The sequence below is a fragment of the Gigantopelta aegis genome, chromosome 3 (assembly GCF_016097555.1).
Source record: "Gigantopelta aegis isolate Gae_Host chromosome 3, Gae_host_genome, whole genome shotgun sequence".
Taxonomy (NCBI): domain Eukaryota; kingdom Metazoa; phylum Mollusca; class Gastropoda; order Neomphalida; family Peltospiridae; genus Gigantopelta; species Gigantopelta aegis.
The window spans coordinates 39014680-39038132 of NC_054701.1; the positions used below are offsets into that span (position 1 = coordinate 39014680).

The 23453-nt window shown below is 38.1% G+C and overlaps 2 protein-coding genes across 2 annotated transcripts in view; both read right to left on the bottom strand.

Annotated features, from left to right (window-relative positions):
- Nucleotides 1–3233: 3233 nt before the first annotated feature.
- Nucleotides 3234–3758, bottom strand: LOC121368633 (putative uncharacterized protein DDB_G0281733). The gene has a single exon (XM_041493372.1). It carries the CDS (start codon nucleotides 3756–3758, stop codon nucleotides 3234–3236), a length of 525 nt encoding a protein of 174 aa, XP_041349306.1.
- A 100-nt stretch (nucleotides 3759–3858) lies between these two features.
- Nucleotides 3859–23453, bottom strand: part of LOC121368634 (uncharacterized protein DDB_G0283697-like) — a 29939-nt gene continuing 10344 nt past the window's right edge. Inside the window, exons 2-10 of the mRNA XM_041493373.1 lie at nucleotides 18323–18437; nucleotides 16607–16712; nucleotides 14999–15042; nucleotides 12411–12439; nucleotides 10350–10478; nucleotides 7558–7818; nucleotides 5760–5865; nucleotides 4948–5276; nucleotides 3859–4406 (exon numbers count right to left, since the gene is read on the bottom strand). Of these exons, the coding sequence (XP_041349307.1) occupies nucleotides 3859–4406; nucleotides 4948–5276; nucleotides 5760–5865; nucleotides 7558–7818; nucleotides 10350–10478; nucleotides 12411–12439; nucleotides 14999–15042; nucleotides 16607–16712; nucleotides 18323–18342 (1572 nt within the window). The 5' untranslated portion in view covers nucleotides 18343–18437. The remainder of the gene's footprint in view (nucleotides 4407–4947; nucleotides 5277–5759; nucleotides 5866–7557; nucleotides 7819–10349; nucleotides 10479–12410; nucleotides 12440–14998; nucleotides 15043–16606; nucleotides 16713–18322; nucleotides 18438–23453) is intronic.

Here is a 23453-nt window from a genome sequence, read left to right on the forward strand (position 1 = left end):
ACGGTTATTAAAACAGAAAATAAATAAAATAAAACTAAATTAAAACAACAATGAAGGCAAGGACTAATTTTTAACACGTCATCCACGGGAATGACAAAGAAGTTTATTTTTTGTTTGTTTAACGACATCACTAGAACACACTGATTTATTAATCACCGGCTATTGGATGTCAAACATTTGGCTTTAGAGAGGAAAGCCGATATATACATTTTTCAATTAGTAGCAAGGGATGAAAAAGACAAATTAGCTCCACCGAACCTCTAAAGCTACGTTTCCATATGCATTCCCATCAAGTATACACCTCCGCAAAAGTTTAGCACTACCCATTTTTTCCACAGACACGGACAGCCATATTGTACTATGAAAATACCAATAATATTTTTATAATTTTAAATGTATATCTGATTGCAATATATAATATTGAAAGAAAAGAAATGCTTGAGATGATGCCACGGATATACAGAAATACTTTTATGATCACTTGAACCTCCAAGTGACATGAAAATTAGCATTTGTCATACAATTTATAACTATTGTTCTACAGTTGATACAAATGACCTGGGCCCCGTTCCACGAAGCGATCTTAGCCCTAAGATTACCTTAAGCGCATAGCTACCCTATGCACTTAAGTTGATCTTAGGGCTAAGATCGCTTCGTGGAACGGGACCCTGCTAGTCGGTAACGTCTTCTGTAAATGTTAACAAACACCTCAACACGGGTTTCAGTCTGTCACTGATCCATATCGGGTATATCCACCCTATGCCTGGATGCCGGACTGGACAAACCTCCTCATGCTAGACACCAAAGGACGGATCACCAAACGCGGTATTCTCTGCCATTCCTCGTGAAGGGAACCTCTTCCAGAATGTTCCGCTGCTAATAGGCCTTGCCTCTATATCTTCATATTCAAGTTCGACCGTCCGTTGTGTGGGGCAGGAATCGACTTTCATCTGACCACTGTACCCTTCTCCAGGTCCTTAGGTTACATTGGGACCTTGCTCTTGTTTAAAGCATAGTTAAACCATTTAAAATTCTAAAACATCAGTAAATAGGTTACCATCAAGATGCATGACTTTAGTATATCAAAGGCCGTGGTATGTGCTATCCTATCTGTGGGACAGTGCATATAAAAGATCCCTTGCTGCATTAGGAAAAATGTAGAGGGTTTCCTCTGATGACTACGTGTCAGAATTACCAAATGTTTGATTTTTTTTTTTTTTTTTTTACTAAAACTGAAGTAAAAATGGCATAGCAACGCTCCTCGTATGTGGCCGTTTAACAATAACTTACAATACGTAACGCTTTATTGATGATCTGACATCATTCAATAATAACAGGGTTAAACATTAGCTACCGTTGATTTACCCACAGGAGTTTGAAATAAACTAAACATCGGACAGTATTAAATCCTGTTCATACCTCGATGTATTCATAGATTCAAAGTGACACTGGCCTCCAAACTATAAATAGCCACATGACACAAAGAATGACTTCAACTTTCGAATTGTCTATTTTCCTTTTATGTCGAGCAATATACTTTCTGATGTCTACATATCACAACTTCTAAGATAACTTAGGGCATGCTCATTTAATGCAGATTTCAAACTAACACCATACCATGCTTGTACATACTTATTATTATTATTATTATTATTATTATTATTAATCTCTTTGGTAAAACTCATGCATTTTTGTTTTCATCGTTTTCGATGAAGTGACTGACTTGACGACAGCTGTGGTAGCAGTAATCAAACAGGTGCCACCGGTGGGGCAGGATATGCTCACATTTCGCGAACACCTGATATCATCACTGTTTTGACAGTGATTCTTGAGTGCATGGTGGCCATGTCATCACAGCTATATTTATTTAAATGTGCTCTGTCCTGTGCTAACTTTGATTTAGTAAACTAGTCTGGAGTGGTAGTCCTCTTTGTGACGGTGCAAAAAGGGTGTATTATCCTCGAGAGTGGCTGTTCGCCTATGGCCGAGGCACCCGATAGGGATTCATGGAATCAACCACTATATTGCCAAATGCCCATTGGACTCTGCATTATGCAGATATACAGACTTTATTTTGAATAAGTTTTGTTGTTCAAAATTAGGGGAGGGGAAGTCATGATATGCGTTACAGAACGTTAGGGGTAGGGGAGGTGGAGAATGTTTGTCAAGAATTACAAGAATTGTTTCCAAAACAATGTCTATACATCCAGCTAGGGCCATTACAAATGCCGTTTATTTAATATTTAATACCAAACAAAAATAAAACAAAAACACAAACCAATAATTCAAAAATGTTGTTCAAATTACAACACAGTGACAAATGGATGGACAATATTGCAGAGGAATACATCATATTTGAGGGATTGTGAAAAAGAAAGGACGGAAAACCATTTACCAGACAGACAGATAGACAGAGGTGGACAAAATCTATAGTCCCCTACGGCTAGACCGGTTGGACTAATAAGTGCGTAGCACCAGAAGGGTTAATCACCACACGCACGTTTTTAAATAATCGCCAGTTGTGTTCTCCTCCATAAAAGGTTGTTAGTATTCAACTGTATTGACATCTCTTGGCCTTTCATCTATAACATCAACAGAATCAGGGGCAAGACGTATCTCAGTGGTACATCGCTCGTCTGATGCGCGGTCGATCTAGGATCGATTCCCGTCGATGGACCCATTGGGCTATTTCTCGTTCCATCCAGTGCTCCACAACCGGTGTAACAAAGGCCGTGGTATGTACTATCCTGTTTGTGATGATGCATATAAAAGATCCCTTGCTACTAATCGAAAAGAGTAGCCCTAAAAGTGGCGACAGCGGGTTTCCTCTCTATATATCTGTGTCCGATGCTGTATAACCATAAATAAAATGTGTTGAGTGCGTCGTTAAACAAAAACATTTAATTTCCTTTCAACAAAATCCTGACGAGAAAATGAAGTCTTTTCTTCTTGTGCATCGGAACCGATTTTATCGGGATGTTCTTCCGTTACTTTTGACGATATATTGATACCGGAAGAATAATTTTGAGTCGTTGGTTCCTCTGTTACAGAATGTTTCCCTGGCATATCATCAAATGAATCCGCAGAAGACGAGGTTTTGTTTGTTCTATTTTCACCGGTATCTGTAACAATGGATCTTTCTGGATATGTTGTAAATGTTTCTGTTGATTTTTCTGTGGTAGAGTGTTTGGTTGATGGACCTGAAGAACTAGAACTGAAAGAATGCGAGCGTTTTATTTTCCCGGTTTTTCCTCCTTGTCATCTGAATACGATTTGTTGTTCTTGTCGTCAGTAGATTTCTCTCTGGTCCTGTCGTCCTTGTCATCTGAATACGATTTGTTGTTCTTGTCGACAGTAGATTTCACGCTGGTCCTGTCGTCCTTGTCATCTGAATACGATTTGTTGTTCTTGTCGACAGTAGATTTCTCGCTGGTCCTGCCGTCCTTGTCATCTGAATACGATTTGTTGTTCTTGTCGACAGTAGATTTCTCGCTGGTCCTGTCGTCCTTGTCATCTGAATACGATTTGTTGTTCTTGTCGACAGTAGATTTCACGCTGGTCCTGTCGTCCTTGTCATCTGTATACGATTTGTTGTTCTTGTCGTCAGTAGATTTCACGCTGGTCCTGTCGTCCTTGTCATCTGAATACGATTTGTTGTTCTTGTCGACAGTAGATTTCTCGCTGGTCCTGTCGTCCTTGTCATTTGAATACGATTTGCTGGTCCAGTGATTTCTCGCTGGTCCTGTCGTCCTTGTCATCTGAATACGATTTGTTGTTCTTGTCGACAGTAGATTTCACGCTGGTCCTGTCGTCCTTGTCATCTGAATACGATTTGTTGTTCTTGTCGTCAGTAGAGATTTACGATTTGTTGTTCTTGTCGTCAGTAGATTTCACGCTGGTCCTGTCGTCCTTGTCATCTGAATACGATTTGTTGTTCTTGTCGACAGTAGATTTCTCGCTGGTCCTGTCGTCCTTGTCATTTGAATACGATTTGTTGTTCTTGTCGTCATTCTTGTCGTCAGTAGATTTCTTGTCGTCAGTAGATTTCTCGCTGGTCCTGTCGTCCTTGTCATCTGAATACGATTTGTTGTTCTTGTCGACAGTAGATTTCTCGCTGGTCCTGCTGGTCCTGTCGTCCTTGTCATCTGAATACGATGTGTTGTTCTTGTCGTCAGTAGATTTCTCGCTGGTCCTGTCGTCCTCATTATCATCCTCTTCAGAGTTTAGTTTTTCTCCTTCGCCTCCTCCACCACCGGAACGAGGCTGAACTTTCGTTTCTTCTTTTGGCTTGTCCTCTGCTGTTTTCTCAATTTCAACTGGTTTCTTGTAATATGTTTCTGTTCCTTTGATGGACTCGCTATCACTACTAAAATCGGAGTCGATATTCTCGTCTTGATTTTTCCTGTCTGAAAGGTAAAAAAAAGTATAATCATCAGCGTTTACTGCTAACACATTTTAAAATGTACCCTTTAAAATGTGTTCATAATATAAAAATGCATGGACATAAATAACTCTTTTAATTTAATTTTTTTTTTGATGGGAGCAGGATCTAGCTCAGGCAATAGAGCGACTGTCTGAGGTGCTTCATTTAAAGGATTGAATACCATATCCACTGATTGAATTTTAACCTGGCTCAACCTAATATCAAAGGAAGTTGTATGCACTGACCTATTTGCTGTCTGGAGATGGGGAGGGAGGACATAGCCTCTATTGAGGGAGGGGCACAAGCTATATTTTTTGTCTTTATTTATATATACTAGGATTAAAAAACCCCGTACATTTTTGTCGTCTCATGGGGGTGGGGACGGGGGACGGCGGCCGATTTCACCTTACACTCCACCCCAGATTCCTACGGGCCTGACATATCAGAATTATCATATGTTTGACATCCAATGGTCCACGATTAATAAATCAATGTCCTCTAGTGATAATAAAGTGATGGCTTACCCTCCTTGCTCACAACTGATCCACGTCCAAGTCGAGGCATGGGTCGCCCGTGACCTTGTCTTGGTAACGGGTAATGCAGTTCAGTTTGAGGATCATCAGGTTCTTCATCTTCTTCAGACTCAGCATGATCTTTGTTCAAAGTTGTACCCTTTTTAGATGCCGTGGTATCCCTTTTCTCTGAACTTGTCTTGGTTTTCTTTGAAGCTGTATGACCTTGATATGATGCGGGATTCTTTTTTTCACTGTTTGAGGTTCTAGTTTTACTCGTTCCCCTTTTCTTGGCCATTGACAAATTGATTGAATATTGAGTCCCAGGCTCATTTTGGGTTCTGAAAATTTGGATAAACAGACATTATGTGCTTTAAAAATATAATTTTCATACTTGAGTAAATCTCAATAAAGTAATGATTACAAGCCCACAAAGAAAAAGTGAAATAATTTAATGTAATTTAATGTAAATTAAAGGCATGAAATCTCAAATGAAGCCTGGATAATTTTGTATTGCAGAAAAACATCGACCATAGATAGTTAGGCTATGATGTCTTGCAATGAGTTAAGGTTCATAAGTTAAACAAAAACCTTCCAAAAAAGGAATCCGTTTTTGTACTATGTTACTTTTAGAAAATGCTAAAATTTGAGGTATGGGTTGAAATTATATATGAGACACAGCCAATGAACGAATACTTCTAGTCATTCACAAACTACTGTGGGTTATTATGTAACATACAGTTGTTCTTTTATTCATTGAAAATTTTTAAAACAAATAATCTTTCATCCATCCACCCATTGGTGTACTATAACTAGTTAAGTACCTTGATGACACGGAACCTCTCAATAGAGGCGCTAGAATATGGTGATTTTTTCGACAGCCAGACAGATACCGCTCTAAGTTCTCACACTGTTTGGAGGTGAACACACCTGACATAAAAGCAATAAAGCAATACATATAATGTAATCTGCGTGATTCATTTTACAACATAGAGTGTTATACAAATGTTCTCTTTAGATTATATTTACCATTACCAGGGGCGGCACAGTACCACTTTTCAAAGAGGTGCGGCATGGCCGTACCACTTTTGTGTATGTGTGTGTGGGTATATTTGTTATATCTGTGAAAATGTCCGTACAAGTAATTTGAAAGGCGAGTCTGGCCACCACGAGCCGTAACATTATTTTTTACACTGTGCCGCCCCTGGTAATGGTAAATATAATCTAAAGAGAACATCTGTATAACACTCTATGTTGTAAAATGAATCACGTCTACGCCACCCCTGATTACTCTTCAAAATCATGGGATAACTGCATTTAGGCAATTTCTAGAAATAACACTTGTTTTTATTGTCATAAACTGAGTTTATCTAACATGTACATGTAGTTATGTATGTATTTCATCAACCAAATAACACTATGCCAATTAACGCATCCACTGCAAATATGGTGGGTCAGGCTATAGTCAATCTAATTAAAATTAGATCCACTATTACATGTGGATCTAACAGCAGCCCGTTGATGCTCATGTCCAGTTGACCTTTCATTCGACCAATCAAAACCTTACTTGCAAAATCATGCCAGTGATTTGAAAAGAATTTGAAAACATTCGGGATTATGCCGAGGGTATACGAAATGATTCGGGTGAATTACGAAGTATGCCGGACACTAATTGCAATATAAAATTTTATATAAAATTCGTTTCAAGACGAAACAAAAAACCGTGATGGTATAGCCATAAAATCTGTTTATACTAGTATACAATCCAGAATATATTACTGCACTTTTCCCTCCGTTTTTTCGCCATAAATAGTCTCGCCCGATATGTATGAATTTGTATGCTCCCGAATATCGCTATAAAAGGCAAAGAGTAATTGGTCGATATTAAACTTGTTATTTATAGACGAAATGTCACCTGGATATGGAAGTCAACGCAATGCTATTAGATCTACTGGTAAACCCAGTAGAGCTAATTTTAATCAGATTGGGCCGTGGTATTTTTTTATATTTTTTTATATTTTTTATTAAGAACTGATATTCTTAACAGAATATATATTTATATATATGTAATTTAAGATGTTAAAAAGGCTGTAGTCGGAAACATACTAACAATAGCTCTGCAACTTTAGCAGTACACTCAGGTTTTTAAGAATACCCCATGGGTGAGATGTATACCAGTGGTAAAGCACTCGCTTGATGCGCGGTCAGTCTGGGGTCGATCCCTAGTGCATTACGACTGGTATATCAAAGGTCGTGGTGTGTGCTATCCAGTCTGTGGAATGGTGTGTATAAAAGACCCCTTGCTACTAATGAAACAAAATGTAGCAGGTTTCTAGTCTATGACTAAATGTCAAAATTACAAAATATTTGACATCCAATAGCCCTATGTTCGCCCTGTTCATGGACAAATTAGCCAATTGCTAATATTTATACAAAGTGACTACAAGATTTAGTCTTTGGCTAATAAAATATTCTTTAAATTAACAATTTTTTTATAATATTTTAAAATTGGCTAAACCAAAATTTGTTCCAGTGTAACCCTGATAGCTGATGATTTATAAATCAATGTGCTCTAGAGTCTAGTGATGTCTTTAAACAAAACAATCTTTACTGTGAGAATACCTCTGTGTTCCCCTCGTCTGAATATCTTCATATACTGGCTATGCATAAGTTGCCTCAGATTCTCCACACTGTAGATGCGGGCGAGGCTCACCAAGTCTTTATTACCTCCAGTCTTGTTCAGTTCCTCCACAAGCTGCGAGTCTTGAAGCATCTGGACCAAGTGTGAACCTCGGTTCTTGTGACGCGGCCACTCCCATGGCAATGCATTATTACCTGCCGCCATGCACCAGTTGTGTCTTCTTAGGTTCACACTCGATCCATCTGGATAATAATGGGAAGGGGCGGTTATCCAATATTTAACTAAACATGAAAAATGGGATACAAAATGAAATAAAGTATTAGTAGTAGTAAGGAGGCCTGTATAGCCTCATGACCTACCTTCTATGACCTTGACCTACTTTCCCGTAACAAGGTCGTCAAGGTCACGGGAAAGTAGGTCAAGGTCACAGAAAGTAGGTCTTGAGGCTATACAGGCCTCCTAACTACTATTATTCTCTAAAACTAAGTATAAAATGACCCGTAGACATGCAGACGAAATCTCTGGCAAGATACATGTCCCGCAAGTCATGGACTATTGTGTTGTCATTAAAATAATTCACCCTAGTTTTTAAACATAGCAGGGTATTTTTTTTACTATTGTATCCGTTTTTGATGACTGAAATAAAATATTTTATTGTGCAGATTTTCCATTTCCATAGATCCCAGTGTTTAAAGTCATCTTGGTGTTTGTAATACAATGTACAACGAAATGCATTTTCCATTTTTTTTTTTAAATGCACGTACTTCTGAAAAGTAACGGTTATGAAGAGGAGTTCTAGTCTAAGTTTAGAGGGCATTTCCCTGTTTAAACACAATGATTCACTTTTTTGTAACTTTATACAAATGTGTCACAGGTTTGTAGATTACCAAACTTAGTGTCCATTTTCATAGCTTGAAACCAGGGTCTGCGATTTTAAATATGTTCAGTTATTAAAGCACTTCTTACTTGAAGTATAAATTCTGACAAATCTAATGCGTTTCTGGTGATCCTAGCATTTGTTTAGTATAGCTTTAGATATATTTATGTGTCAAACCCAATACATACCTCGATCGAAAACTAGCATCAGTGACTTTTAATAGTTTTATTAGATGACATCAAAACAAAAGTTCAAAAGCATTAATGCCATTGAAGCAATAGCAATTATCGTTGCATTTCTTGTTCTTGGTTACGCTGCAGTATGTAATAATGTGCCCGAGGTGCTCTACTACTAGTGTTAGGAATAAAAAATAAAAAAAGGTTTGTTGTGTTTAACGACACTACAAGAGCACATTGATTTATTAATCATCGGCTATTGGATGTCAAACATTTGGTAAGTTTGACAAATAGTATTGAAGAGGAAACCCGCAATAGTTTTACATTAGTAGCAAGAGATTTTTATATGCACCATCCCACAGACAGGATAGCACATATCACGGCCTTTGATATACCAGTCGTGGTGCACTGGATGGAGTGAGAAATAGCCCAATGGGCCTACCGATGAAGATCGATCCCAGACCGACCGCGCATCAAGCGAGCACTTTACCACTGGGCTACGTCCCGCTCCCTGTTAGGAATAAGTTTGAAGTTTACCATCGATCCTCAGTTATAACAATCAGTTTGGATCAACTGGTTGATAAAATAATTGGTTAGAATTATATGTACTGATGAAGAACCATGCACCATGAATCAGGTGAACTGGTCTATATCCGACAAAGTATTAATTTCAACATTAAAGGCGCAGGCCCCAGTTTCAACCCGTTAAAATGGACATTAAGTTTGTTAAGTTACAAACCTGTAACACATTTGGATAACGTTACAAGAGACTGAAACAAGAGTCCGTGACATTGAAATGGTGAAATATCGTTAAAAACAGACTAAAGCTCGACTCCATAACATTTATTTCTCAGACGCACGTGCGTTTTTCAAAAATATGAAAAATGCATTTTGTGATATTAGAAACACCAAGAAAACCAGAAACACTTCGGTTGTCCGGAAATCGATATTCTAAACAATAATATATAAGTAAAGTTTGATTTCAGTGATCATAAATGGCTATAATAGTGAAAAATATGCATTAGTGTTTAAAAACTAGGGTCTGTGCTATTAAAGGGGACAGTCCTGAGTTTGCTGCCTTTGTAACATGTTTTATGTTTACTACTTAGAGAGCCTTTTGATGGCTAACATTACATATTAGAGATATTTTCTTTTTTAGAATTTTTGTCGCCAAAAAGAATATGTCAGTCAGAAACATCTTACATTGGCTGCAAACTCTGGATATTTTGTTTGACATTTTCAGCTTCGATTATAATCGATCATCGGAACATCACAATAGTCCGTCCCATTCTCCTACAAAAATGTGTTTTTTTTTGTAAATAATTTCAGTTTGGATTGACGTAAAAATTAAAAGTAAAAGTGTTTTGGAAATAACAAAAAACAACAACAAACAAACAAACAAAAACAACAACAAAAAGCCACACACAAAAAAAAAGCCAACAAACCCACCTCCCACCCAATGCTTTTTGTGCACAATTTAGAAAACAATCGGCTCAGAAATAGTTAACTTGTAGTAAATTTCATAGTATGAAAAAAGCATTCCCTGTGGGAAGGAAAGAAAGAAAGAAAGAAATGTTTTATTTAACGATGCACTCAACACATTTTATTTACGGTTATATGGCGTCGGACATATGGTTAAGGACCAAACAGATATCGAGAGAGGAAATCCGCTGTCGCCACTTCATGGGCTACCCTGTGAGAAGGAGTCTGGACTACATACTTGGGAACTTTTGTGGTGGTCTCTTTGACGCATTGACCCAACCAAGATCAACGTTATGTTTTGGAGTGAACCCTGGACTGTCCGAGTTGAGACACTTCATGTGTGCATCACGCTTCACTTGTGGTCGGGCTGAAAAACAACAACAACGTTGTGCTCAGTAGAATATATACAGCAAACACGTTTATTTTGAAAACAACGTCATCCCTAACAGTGATTAAAGTTAAAGTTTGTTTTGTTTAAAGACTCCACTACAGCACATTTATTAATCATCGGCTTTTGGTACATTTTGTTTCCCCAACCACAAAATATTGTATACGATTTTGTCCTCACCTGGTTATATTTATGAAGTGGGAAGGAACAGTTTTATTTAACGACGCACTCAACACATTTTATTTACGGTTATATGGCGTCGGACATACGGTTAAGGACCACACAGATATTGAGATAGGAAACCTGCTGTTGCCACTTCATGGGCTACTCTTTTCGATTAGCAGCAAGGGATCTTTTATATGCACCCTCCCACAGACAGGATAGTACATACCACAGCCTTTGTTACACCAGTTGTGGAGCACTGGCTGGAACGAGTTTACGAAGTGATATATCAACCAAAAAGCTACTCCTTCCAAAAGTCTATCACATTAGGGTATTAACTTCAGGCATAGGGTTATAAACAAGTATTCTGAGAGTACCCTAAAGCAATACATGTCCCCTACCAGGCCCAACAATTTTTCATATCTCCTAAACCCAAGGGCTATAACTCTGTGAAAAGTGGGTAAATCACCACGAAAATTATACTTGATTTGTTGCAGTACATGATAGAGATGTATACAAAATTTCAGCTCAGTATCTCAAGGTCTTCTGAAAAAAAGGCCGAAAAACTAATTTTGGTATAGAGTTACTAAACAATCATTCTCAGAGTACTGTTAAAGCAATATATGTCTACTACCGGGCCCAATAATTTTTTGCATCTCCTAAGTTCATGGGCCGTAACTCCGTCAAAAATGGGAACGTCAAACTTGATCTGAAACAGTACATGATAAAGCTATACACAAAATGCCAGCTGAATATCTCAAGGCCTTCTAAACAAAAAGTAGGGAAAACAAATTTCCACATCTCCTGAGTTCAAGGGCCTCCGTTAAAAAAACCCACCCGGAAAACTATATGCGGGACAGACGGAAGGACGGACAGGCAGACAAACAAACAGAAGGACGGAGATGAAACCTATAGAAGTCGAGGACTAAAAAAAATCCAACAATACTATTTTGCTAGCCCAGGTAAAACCAATTCGTTAAATTTGAGGGTCTGGCTTGCCATATAGGGTGTATACTACCAAATCAAATCCCATAGACGACAATAGTAAGATATGTGGCTAAAACTCCTACCTGCAACGTATCAACCGACATAAACCCACGGATATAAATACTACCACCCCTTACACTTTAAGTGAATCAGAAAAAAATGGGGGTCAAGCTGCTCGTTTCTGAGATAACGGGTAGCGTCTATGACTACCCTAGTTTCGCACAAAATTCGAGTACTCTTTTTTTACAGGTACCCCATACATGTTTCAAGCACAAGGCTACTTGACACATTGGTAATAGATGAAATAAAATTGCACATTTTTTTTACCCAGATGCATCTATTATTTTTTACAACCAACACACTCACATTTATAACCAATCACAGGACTTGTGGTGTTCACTTCTCTATCAAAAGTTCGGTGTACCTCCAACTTTGACCCAGCCGGAAGTTATTTGGTTTAGTACTACCTATAGCAATCGTCCTCATAAACAACCAAACTGACCCCAATATTACATATTCTCCACTATATTTTTCGGGGCATTACGAAATTCGGTTTAGGGTGCGCATTATTTAATGTTGTCGTTGGAAGATTTGTTTATGTTAATAATAAGTACTTCAATACATTTTGGTTTGTGTGTCCATTTGTTGCACTATTTCCGTTGAGAAACGGTTGAAACATTAGTGCCACACGCATATATATATGCTATGTAACACTACTCGGAAGTAGAAAGAACCATACTTTCTACGTCCCTTCGAACTAACCTGTTGTGTGTCTGCTGTAGTCTAGATGACTGAAAAAAAAATATGCATAAATCATTATTATATAGTCAGAACATGATATATTTAATGAATACTGTATACTTTAGAGAAACAAGATCCACAGTGACCTAATTATAGTACGCAACACAACATTATACCAAGTTGTACTTGCAAGCAAACTTTCATGATCCTATATGAATTGTCTATAGATAATAAGTAGATCTATGCTACAGAATGAAAATATATAGAGAATAACTGATTACTTTCTTAACATATTGACTTTATCCTGCAAAGTCTAGAATGACAAACACCGCGAGGCTTAGCCATTCGACCTGAGCAGTGTAAAGTCAGAGGCGGCCCCAGTGGGAGGAGGGGGACCAGGGGGACACTCCCCCCCTCCCCGAAATGTTTCAAGTGCCCTCAAAATGTTCAAGTGCCCTTTTTGTTTGTATAAAAATTGTTTTGCACGCAAGAATTTTTAGCTGCATGAAGTTAATTTGTGCGTGTATGCGCAAGCTTGCATACGTGTGTTATGTTACTGAGTCTCAATGGGATTCACCACATTAATAATTGTCTAACGCGAGTAATGAGTGCCTTAAAGTTGTATAGTGATAGCCTAATAGTTTTTGCTTTGAAATTACTAATGAACAATATGCTCTATAATTTTTATACGTGTATATCTGCCCTACCTAGACAGCTGTCTCTAGAATAGTGCCCTTCCAAGAATAGTGCCTTTTAAAGTTTTAATTTACAAGTGCCCCTTTGTATCGTGTTTTTTTTCTTTGTAGGCTATATTTGTCCTACCTAGAATGATCCATCCCTAGAATAGTGCCCTTTAAAAAAAGTTATCAAAGTCAAATTACAATGAAATATATGATAGTCATACTTAATATAAAGTTGATTCTATGGCTTTTTCCCGGGTCCCCCTCCCAGTTCTCTCACCCCCAGTCAACGCTAAAATTCACCATTTAGTTATTGAGATCTACGAGTAACGGGTTTGAACTATTCTAAATAATATTTTTTTGGTTTATAAAACTCCAAAAGAGGAAGAGATCACCGTCTGAAAATGGCTAATTTTGCTATCAAGATGCCAAAGGGAAAAATACACATTCTTAGATTATATTACTATGCAAAATAATGCTTAAAATAAGTTTTAAAATTATTGTTTAAAAATGGCTAATTTTGCTATTCAAATGTCAAGAAAAGGCGTTTATAGACATCCAGTTTTAACATTTTCCCCGGGGAAGCATGCCCCCGGACCTCACTACACATCTCGTTCCGTGCCTATCCCACTTTAAAAAACCCCAAATGCTCCAACGGGCCTCAACGCTCAAAAAACCGCAGCTAGTCATTTAGTGTACACTTTCGTTCGTACACTATGCTATATACACAAACGCATTCATATTAACTGCAAATATTAAAAATTTATTAAGATGTCCATTTAACGAGCCAATGTGCCCTTTTTTTCTTGGCAACCAGTTATATTGTTTATACTGCAATCCTACAAATTACAAAAATAAATAAAAATGACATGGACCGTTTTATTTGACAACTTTATTGTTTCATTAGGCCTACCTTGTCGCCCAGTGGTAAAGCGCTCGTTTGATGCGCAGTCGGTTTAGGATCGGTCCCCGTCGGTGGGCCCATTGGGCTATTTCTCGCTCAATCCAGTGCACCACGACTGGTATATCAAAGGCCGTGGTATGTGCTATCCTGTCTGTAGAATGGTGCATGCAAAAGATCCCTTGCTACTAATAGAAAAATGTAGCGGGTTTCCTCTCTAAGAGTATATGTCGAAATTACCAAATGTTTGACATCCAGTAGCCGGTGATTCATAAATCAGTGTGCTCTAGTGTTTTGTTAAATAAAACCTTGTCGTCTAGTCTATCTATACAGCAAAAGATAAAAGTTATTATTCAAATAGTATATATTTTACCCGATGTGTTAGGAATTGTTCAGTGCTTCTACCAGTGTGAGATCGGAATTTCACCACTGTCACCCCTCCCTGCCCCCTAGTCCTGGAACAAAACTTCAAATTCCGGCAAACATTATACAGATATTCGGGGAATATCTCCTCACCCGATACCTTTTTATTATGTATTTCCACCATGCTACCCTCAAAATTAGTTGTAATCCCTATGTAAAAATTCTTAGCGATTCGTTTCCAACCCTATATAGTTGTTTGGTAGTAGGCTAATGCTACTGTGAATAAATGTTGTTATCCAGATTTGGGCATTTTTGTTTAATTCGAGCAAAACCCAGCCTGTCCCCCTACAAAAATGGGAGCCCGTAGGCTATGCCTATGGTTCCTTTGCAAGTTGAGGTGTGGGTTGTTTGTTTGTTCGTTTTTTTGTGTGTGTTTTTTGTAAACAGATTAAAACAAAAATAAATCTTTATTTTTATTTCGATCTCTAGAGATTTACTTTTTCATTTATAACCCCCAACCAAACCACCTCCCATATAATCATACAGTTTGTATAAAGCATTCCAATTTAAGAAAGAAAACCCAAACCATGCAAGTGTATGTAACTTGGCACTGATGTTGTGATTTCTTCATTTAAAATCATATCTGAAGTGAACTGATATCTCACTGCATAGCTTCCGTTCTCTTCTTGTATCCTCTTAATCTAGGTAACTAAAAAAAAAGAAAAAAGAAATTAAAAACAATTAATTAATAATTATGAGGTCAGGTCAGATCATAGGGTTTAACGTGCACATTCAGAGCAAGCTGCTGTAGCGCACAGCTGTCATGGGCACAGGTGTCGGTCTCGGCCGGCTCCTCCGTCCAGGACAGGAAAGGGTTGGGGTGGGTCTGAGCCTGTCCTAGCAGCACTGGCAGACTGACCACCCCACTCTAAGAAGAAATAGGAAGCGGGGTCGGCCCCTACTACTCTTTTCTAGACTTTACTTTGCTTTATAGTGATACCATCTCGTATCCTCCGGAGTCGGGCCCGTCCGCACCACTATACCAACCCATGACGACTGGACTATACCCTAGTCTAATACTCTCTCTCATTCAGACTGATCCGGTTTCTCAAGATCTGTATTTCAGCACAGCACTACACCTTCAACGTCTATTGACTGTCAATCTAGGGGCTTTCTTGACGGGATGCAACCCATCTCGTCCCTACAAGCTGTGCACCCTAACGGCCTTAACGAGGCCACTCACGTGGACATATAGATCGGACTTTAAACTTTTAGACCTTCGTTCAAAAGTTTATGTCGAAATTACTTTCTTTTTTTAATATTATTAAATAGTCCGATCCTCTCTTCTTTCTCTTATTTATTTTTGGACTGTCCTTCTAAAATGCTCCAAATTATATAAATATTCGACCGAGCAGTCAATTTTTTTTATTTTTTTTTTATTTTTTTTTAAATTCTATTAACTTTTTTTTACTAATTGCTATTTTCAAAATTCTGCCCATTTTCAACACTACCCCCCCCCCCCCCCCTCCATTCCGAGTCAGGCCACCGATCTTATCTAATTTCTTTTTGACCACCCGATCTAATCTAGCGACCAAATTTAATGAGTAAATTTTCTTTATTAATTATATTAGAGATGCGTATCAAAATTTTAAAGGCCTACTATTTAATTTTTGGATGTAAATTTCAAAATTGTCCGCTTAATTTGTTTCTGTCCCGGGACAAGCCCCTGGCTATCCAGAGACAGGCCCCGGGACGAACATGCTCGAAACTCGAAGTGGTATATGAGCATATAAAAATTATTCACACTCGCACAGGCAGGTGCCAGAGAGCACCAGCGGTCTGGCCGGAATCGATAGCAGGCGGGGGATAATTATGAGTAAGCAAGATGTACGAATGGCTTCACGCACTGACGTAGCCAGGATTTTATATTGAAAAGGGGTCAATTTTATTGTCAAAAAATGGGAAAATCATGGAACTGTGAAAAAAGTGTGATTCTGTGTGCCAGAATTGTTTGTGACTTTTTATAAATTTATAGATTTATAACAGTCACAAATGTAGTATAAAATCGTTTCGCTACATTATACGATTTTATACAATGACTAACTGTTATACATCGATAAATTTACCCCCCCCCTCCCTAAAAACCTAACAAAAACAAAACAACCACCCAAAAATCCCCAAAACAAATAAAAAACCAAAAACAAAGCAAACAAAAAGCAAAAGCAAAACATAACACAACAAAAACAATTCTTATATACGTATAAACACTTTACCTTGGACCTGTTGTTAAGGAGAATCATCTGGGTGGTGCTGTTGCGCACATCGTATGTCTCTGCCACTGGACTGTCTCTAGGCCATCTAGTACCATTGAACGATGGTCTGAAACATATATACAGTGAAGCCCATCAAAACCAAACCCTCTGTACACCAGAATTCCCACTGAATACAGAATTCCCACTGAATACAGAATTCCCACTGAAAGACTGTCCGAAATGTAAAAAGTGTGCGCGCAATGGAAATCAAAATAATTATACACTTAAAGTGCTATTATTATTATTATTATTTTTTTTTTAAATTATTATTGTCTCAGATCACCAAAATAGCAGTGTCAGGGATGGGAGCCCCAAATCACTGCTGTACATATTATAAATATACAACACATATATCCATACACAAACAAATACGTACACACGTACCCGGATGTCCTCCGATACATACACATATGTACATACATAGATTCACACATACATATATGCAAAAAGGCATCAATGTAAGTGGGTACAAGAGTAGTAAATATACAGTGCTATTATTTAAACCCTGATCTGACTGTTCATCAAAATCTTTGTTCAACTCTTGAACTTGCCGATTCCTGACAGGCTGCTGCTGATTATGGACATTTGAGTCTAGATTGGCACGTACGATTATTATGAACAAACGAACAGGCCATCAGACAGACAGCTGGTAGATAGTGGATTTGTATCCTAGTTGGGGCACAGAATGTTGCATACCAGTAGGTGAATGCTATACTGCATGGCATACTAAGTCTTGTAGCCCACAAACTATGAGTTTATATAATTGTGGACGAATTCAATTATTGGACACATTAATTTTTTCTGAATTGGATAAAGCATCACTCGTGAGAACTGTAGATATGGATTATGGGGAGCCATTTAGGATATTACTATGTTAATACCATATACATTGAAATGCTAAGGGGAGCTAAAAAAAATTAGTCCCCTTGAACTAGCCTCAGAGGAATGATGGGCAGTGAAAGTAGGGCCTCCACGAGTCCAAACTATTGGACTTGAGTACTAAAGGGTCAAATTCGACCCGGACCCGAGTACCCGATACTTACTAGACCTTACTAGATGATAATGAGACTAAGGAATAAAGTAAAATAGCATTATGCATATTAATTCCAGCGCTGAACATGAATGCCAAATCATGACATTGCATTGCATTAGAAACCGATTGTTACATTCGGAATTGTGACGGATGGCCAGATTAAAACGAGAAACTGACGCATGATCATATAATTATTGTGTAAGTTGTATTGCTGATTATTTACTGCTAAAACTAATGCTATACATTGTCTCACTTGTACGGGTACTCGAGTCCTCGTGGAGACCCAACGTTAGAGAGATAGCACCCCTAATTTTTTTTAATTAATTGCCTTTATTTACATATGACATTAAAAAAGTAACACGTTTTTATCTACAAGTTCAGAAATTTGGAAGCACGATAGAGGTATGGATTTGGCGTATAGTGACCATCTTGAATTATGCACACTATTTTGCTATACTGACACAGTTGTGTATTTTTTATTTGATGATTTTCCGAAAACAATTTTAATGACATTATTCAATATTTGTTAGCTAATACAAAATAATACTGTATTTTATAAAAAATACTAAACATTTTGACTTGTCAGTGAATGCACACAACAGCTTAAGATTAACTAAACAATTCAAGACTACAAAAATATTTACCTTCTGAACTGTTCATCCATGTTTGAAAGGGTGGCTAGCCCAGGATAAGGTTATGAATATCGCTTCAACCCTGGAGTGTGAAACAATGTGGTTGCTATTTCTCTGATGCAAAACTCTTAAAAATATATAAAAAGAAGAAAAGAAAAAGAATGAAAAAGAAGAAAAGAATATACAAGTAAAGCAAAACGACTGTTCTATCACTTTCAATACAATATGCATATAACAAAAATGAAAAGAAAACGTAGAATTTACGAGTAATGTTCTACAACATTTAGTCCGAATGGACGTAGAAAGTAGTGATTTAATGTGCACCTAGCACTATATCAAATATAATAATCTTTTAAGGTATTTAACAGATACTTTTTGTTTACAATATTATCTGAGGATATCATTACCTATTTGTTATTCATCTCTTATCAAAGAATTTCGTGTTTCATCGCACCAATTACTCATTGAACAAGGAAGGTATTGTGGAACTGAACGATCACAGAGAAAATGTATGTGTAATCTGGATAACATTGAAGATGAATTTCATTTTATTTTAATGTCCATTGTATTTGCATATTTGCGTATTGTATGTAAAAAAAAAAACTACTGGTCAAGACCATCTGTTTTTAAATTAACACAATTACTGTCTGTTCAGAATAAAAAACAACTTTGTAACCTTGGAAAATATTTAAAATATGCATTACATGTAAGATCGCAACATGTACAACTGTCCATCCTCCAAATACACATCCACATGTTTATGTTTATTCTGATGATTATTTATATAAGACTTATAATATTGTATATACTTGTATGCTTATGAGCCACACAGCTTAAAGTAAATAAACTACTACTACTATCACATTCTAAAGACTGACATATTGTTCGTAAAGAAGTTGTTTGATCAGGGTTATAACATCCAAGGACCCCGGAAAGCCTCAATTAAACACCTTTATGTTAGACACTCAGAGGCCATTTCACAATATGACGCATCAATATCTAAAATTATGTCTGATGCAATACCTATTATATATAATTTTTCACCTTTTATATCTTTTTGGTGAAACATATTGTAGTCAGTATATTCAACTATGGCCTTGGTAGCTATATGCTATGCTAACGACGAGTGCCACCGATTGGCGAGTGCGAGTGCGAATAATTTTTTCATGCTCATATACCACTAGAATTTCCAGCATGTCCGTCCCGGGGCCTGTCTCTGGATAGCCAGGGGCTTGTCCCGGGACAGAAAAAAAAATTAAGCGGACAATTTTGAAATTTACATCCAAAAATTAAATAGTGGGCCTTTAAATTTTGATGCGCATCTCTAATATACTTAATAAAGAAAATTCTACTCATTAAATTTGGTCGCTAGATTAGATCGGGTGGTCAAAATGAAATTGGATAAGATGGGGGGGGGGGGGGGGGGGGGGGGTAGAGTTGAAAATGGACAGAATTTTGAAAATAGCAATTAGTAAAAAAAAAGTTAATAGAATTTAAAAAAAGAAAGAAAAAAAGAACGTTACAAGCCAAAAATAAAAAGAATTGACTGCTCGGTCGAATATTTATATTATTTTAGAAGGACAGTCCAAACATAAATAAGAGATAGAAGAGAGGATCTATATGTCCACGTGAGTGGCCTCGTTAAGGCCGTTAGGGTGCACAGCTTGTAGGGACGAGATGGGTTACATCCCATCAAGAAAACCCCTAGATTGACAGTCGATAGATGTTGAAGGTGTAGTGCTGTGTTGAAATACAGATCTTGAGAAGCCGGGTCCGTCTGAACGAGAGAGAGAATCAGACTAGGGTATAGTCCAGTCGTCATAGGTTGGTATAGTGGTGCGGACGGGCCCGACTCCGGAGGATACGAGATGGTATCACAATAAAACAAAGTAAAGTCCAGCAAAGAGTAGTAGGGGCCGACCCCGCTTCCTATTTCTTCTTAGAGTGGGACGGTCAATCTTCCAGTGCTGCTAGGACAGGCTCAGACATGCAGAGACTAAACGCGAACAACTGTGGCGTTCTGCAGAATGGCCGTCATACGAGTCACGAAAAAAGAAAGTCAACATAGTCAGACGGAAAAATTACGCGGAGGCAAAGAATCTCGCTAAAAAAGAATCCAACCTGGTGGTGCAGACTGTCGAAACGAGAAACGTTCCAGCGTTCAATCAGTTCCAATGGCCGCATACATCCCAGTAGAAAACTTCACTTCACTGATAAAAACAACAAAAGTGAAGGATCCCCAAGTCAAGCCGCGAAAGCACGTGCAGTGTGCACAAACACATCTTACCGCGACGAGCTCCAGACTGGGAATGCCACCGATTGGGCAGGATTTGATATACCAGGCGTGGCGCACTGGTTGGAACAAACCGGCCTCGGTGGCGTCGTGGTTAGACATCGGTCTACAGGCTGGTAGGTACTGGGTTCGGATCCCAGTCGAGGCATGGGATTTTTAATCCAGATACCGACTCCAAACTCTGAGTGAGTGCTCCACAAGGCTCAATGGGTAGGTGTAAGCCACTTGCACCGACCAGTGATCCATAACCGGTTCAACAAAGGCCATGGTTTGTGCTATCCTGCCTGTGGGAAGCGCAAATAAAAGATCCCTTGCTGCCTGTCGTAAAAGAGTAGCCTATGTGGCGACAGCGGGTTTCCTCTTAAAAACAGTGTCAGAGTGACCATATGTTTGACGTCCAATAATCGATGATACGATAAAAAATCAATGTGCTCTAGTGGCGTCGTTAAATAAAACAAACTTTACTTTTGGTTGGAACAAAAAAACTAACAAAGCTTGCACTAATATCTAATTATTCTACCACATTCGAGTTTATTGCCAACGACCATGTAATATAACATAAAAACAAGCTAAACAGTTGTACATACCAAGTTATTAGTATAATCCACAAAAACACTCATGCACAGACCCTCGTCTATACGTCTGCATAAAAGAACTTCCTGATACAAGTGATATATATTCATATGTTTACACACCGCTTGGGACACCTTAGCCGTTAACTGTTTGTGTACGAGCAATCATTGATGTTTGTATTTAAGATTAATTTTGTCATAAAACCTACTGACACGGTTTCATCTCTCATGATCAACTTCTTATCCATCTAACTTCGCCGGCAACCCCCTTTCCATTCATTTTAATTCATTTCATTTATACTTAATTAAAGTTCAAGCACGATATCCTGGGCACACACCTGTCCAGGACGGTGGGTTATAGTGGTTAAGTGTTAATGGGAGAGAAGTCGGCGTGAGGATCTTACACCTACACACTGAATCGTTAAACTCGCACTGGGTAGGAGCCGGTACTGGGATGCGAACCCAGTACCTACCAGCGTTAATTCTGATGGCTTAACTACCACACCACCGAGGCCGATGTACATGTTCCATTTATGTGGCTTCACTGGTATTCGTATTTTCATTCATATCGCTTCGATGTATTTTTTTATTTTTATTGTAATTCCTTTGTCTTCATATTTTTATTAAATATCTACTAATTCCAGTTACAGTTCAAGCACTGTTTTGGGCAAACATCTCAGTTGTAAGTGGTTAATAAAAGTGGTTAGTAAGGGAGAAGTGTCCTTATTACATTTATTCACTGAACCACTATAATCACCAACCTTAAAGGTTCATATGACATAATCCTTTAAAGGAGCAGACCCTAGTTTCAACCCATGAAAACGTACACTACGTTTAATTAATCTACAAACCTGAAACACACATCTGGATACAGTTATAACAGAGAGAAACTAAAGTCTGTGATGTTTAAACAGGGAAATGCAGTCTAAAAATAACTAAAGCCTGTCTCGAAAACCATTACTTCTCAGACGAACGTGCGTTTTTAGAATAATGAAACATGCATTTTGGGGTACTGTAAAAATCTTGATGACCAAAACCACTTCAGGTGTACGAAAATTATTATTCTAAATAATAAAATGTAAGTACTTCTACTTTAAATGATCAAAACGGCTTTAATAATGAAAGAAAGAAAGAAATGTTTTATTTAACGATGCACTCAACACATTTTATTTACGGTTATATGGCGTCAGACATATGGTTAAGGACCACACAGATTTTGAGAGGAAACCCGCTGTCGCCACTACATGGGCTACTCTTTCCGATTAGCAGCAAGGGATCTTTTATTTGCGCTTCCCACAGGCAGGATAGCACAAACCATGGCCTTTGTTGAAACAGTTATGGATCACTGGTAGGTGCAAGTGGTTTACACCTACCCATTGAACCTTGCGGAGCACTCACTCGGGGTTTGGAATCGGTATCTGGATTAAAAATCCCATGCCTCGACTGGGATCCGAAACCAGTACCTACCAGCCTGTAGACCGATGGCCTAACCACGAAGCCACCGAGGCCGGTACTTTAATAATGAAAACTACGTTGTAGTGTTAAAAAACTAGAGTTTGTCACTTTAAAATATTGTATTTAACCTCTGGTTGAAATTATAGCTTGTTGCATAGAATATACATTTCTGCACACCCAAGGTGTTCCTATCTTCCTGGTTGGACTGAATGATCATAATGTTTTACAGAACACTTCAACTAATCATAAACAAGCATTTTACTTATCTCTAGATAAGATTTGAAAGTTTTGGGTTGTTAAGTACACATTGGCGTACAAGCTCCCATTTGTAGGGGGTGGGGGGGGGGGGGGGGGGTGGGGGGGGGGGCAGCTGGCTTTTGCCCGAATTAAACAAAAATGTCTGAATCTGGATAACAACATTTATTCATATTAGCATTACCACAAAACAGCTATAATATATTATAGGGTTGCAAACGAATCACTACGCATTTTTATATGGTTTACAACTAATTTTGAGGGTAGAATAATGGAAAGACATGGTAAAAAGGTCTCAGGTTAGCACGTTTTGTCCGAATATTTGTATAACGTTTGCCCGAATTTGAGGTTTTGCTCCAGCACTGAGTGGGGGTGGGGGGTGGGGGGCATTTGCCTCCTCTACCCCCTGTCTCGTACGCTTATGCAAGTACAGCTAGATTTGTAATGTTCAGAGTGGAAACTTTCACCTAGAAATATTGGAGACTTTAGGGGGAACTTTCAAATTTTCGAAAATATTTGAATGTTGATATTAAACATCGAAGTTATATTTTTAATTAGGGTACTCTAA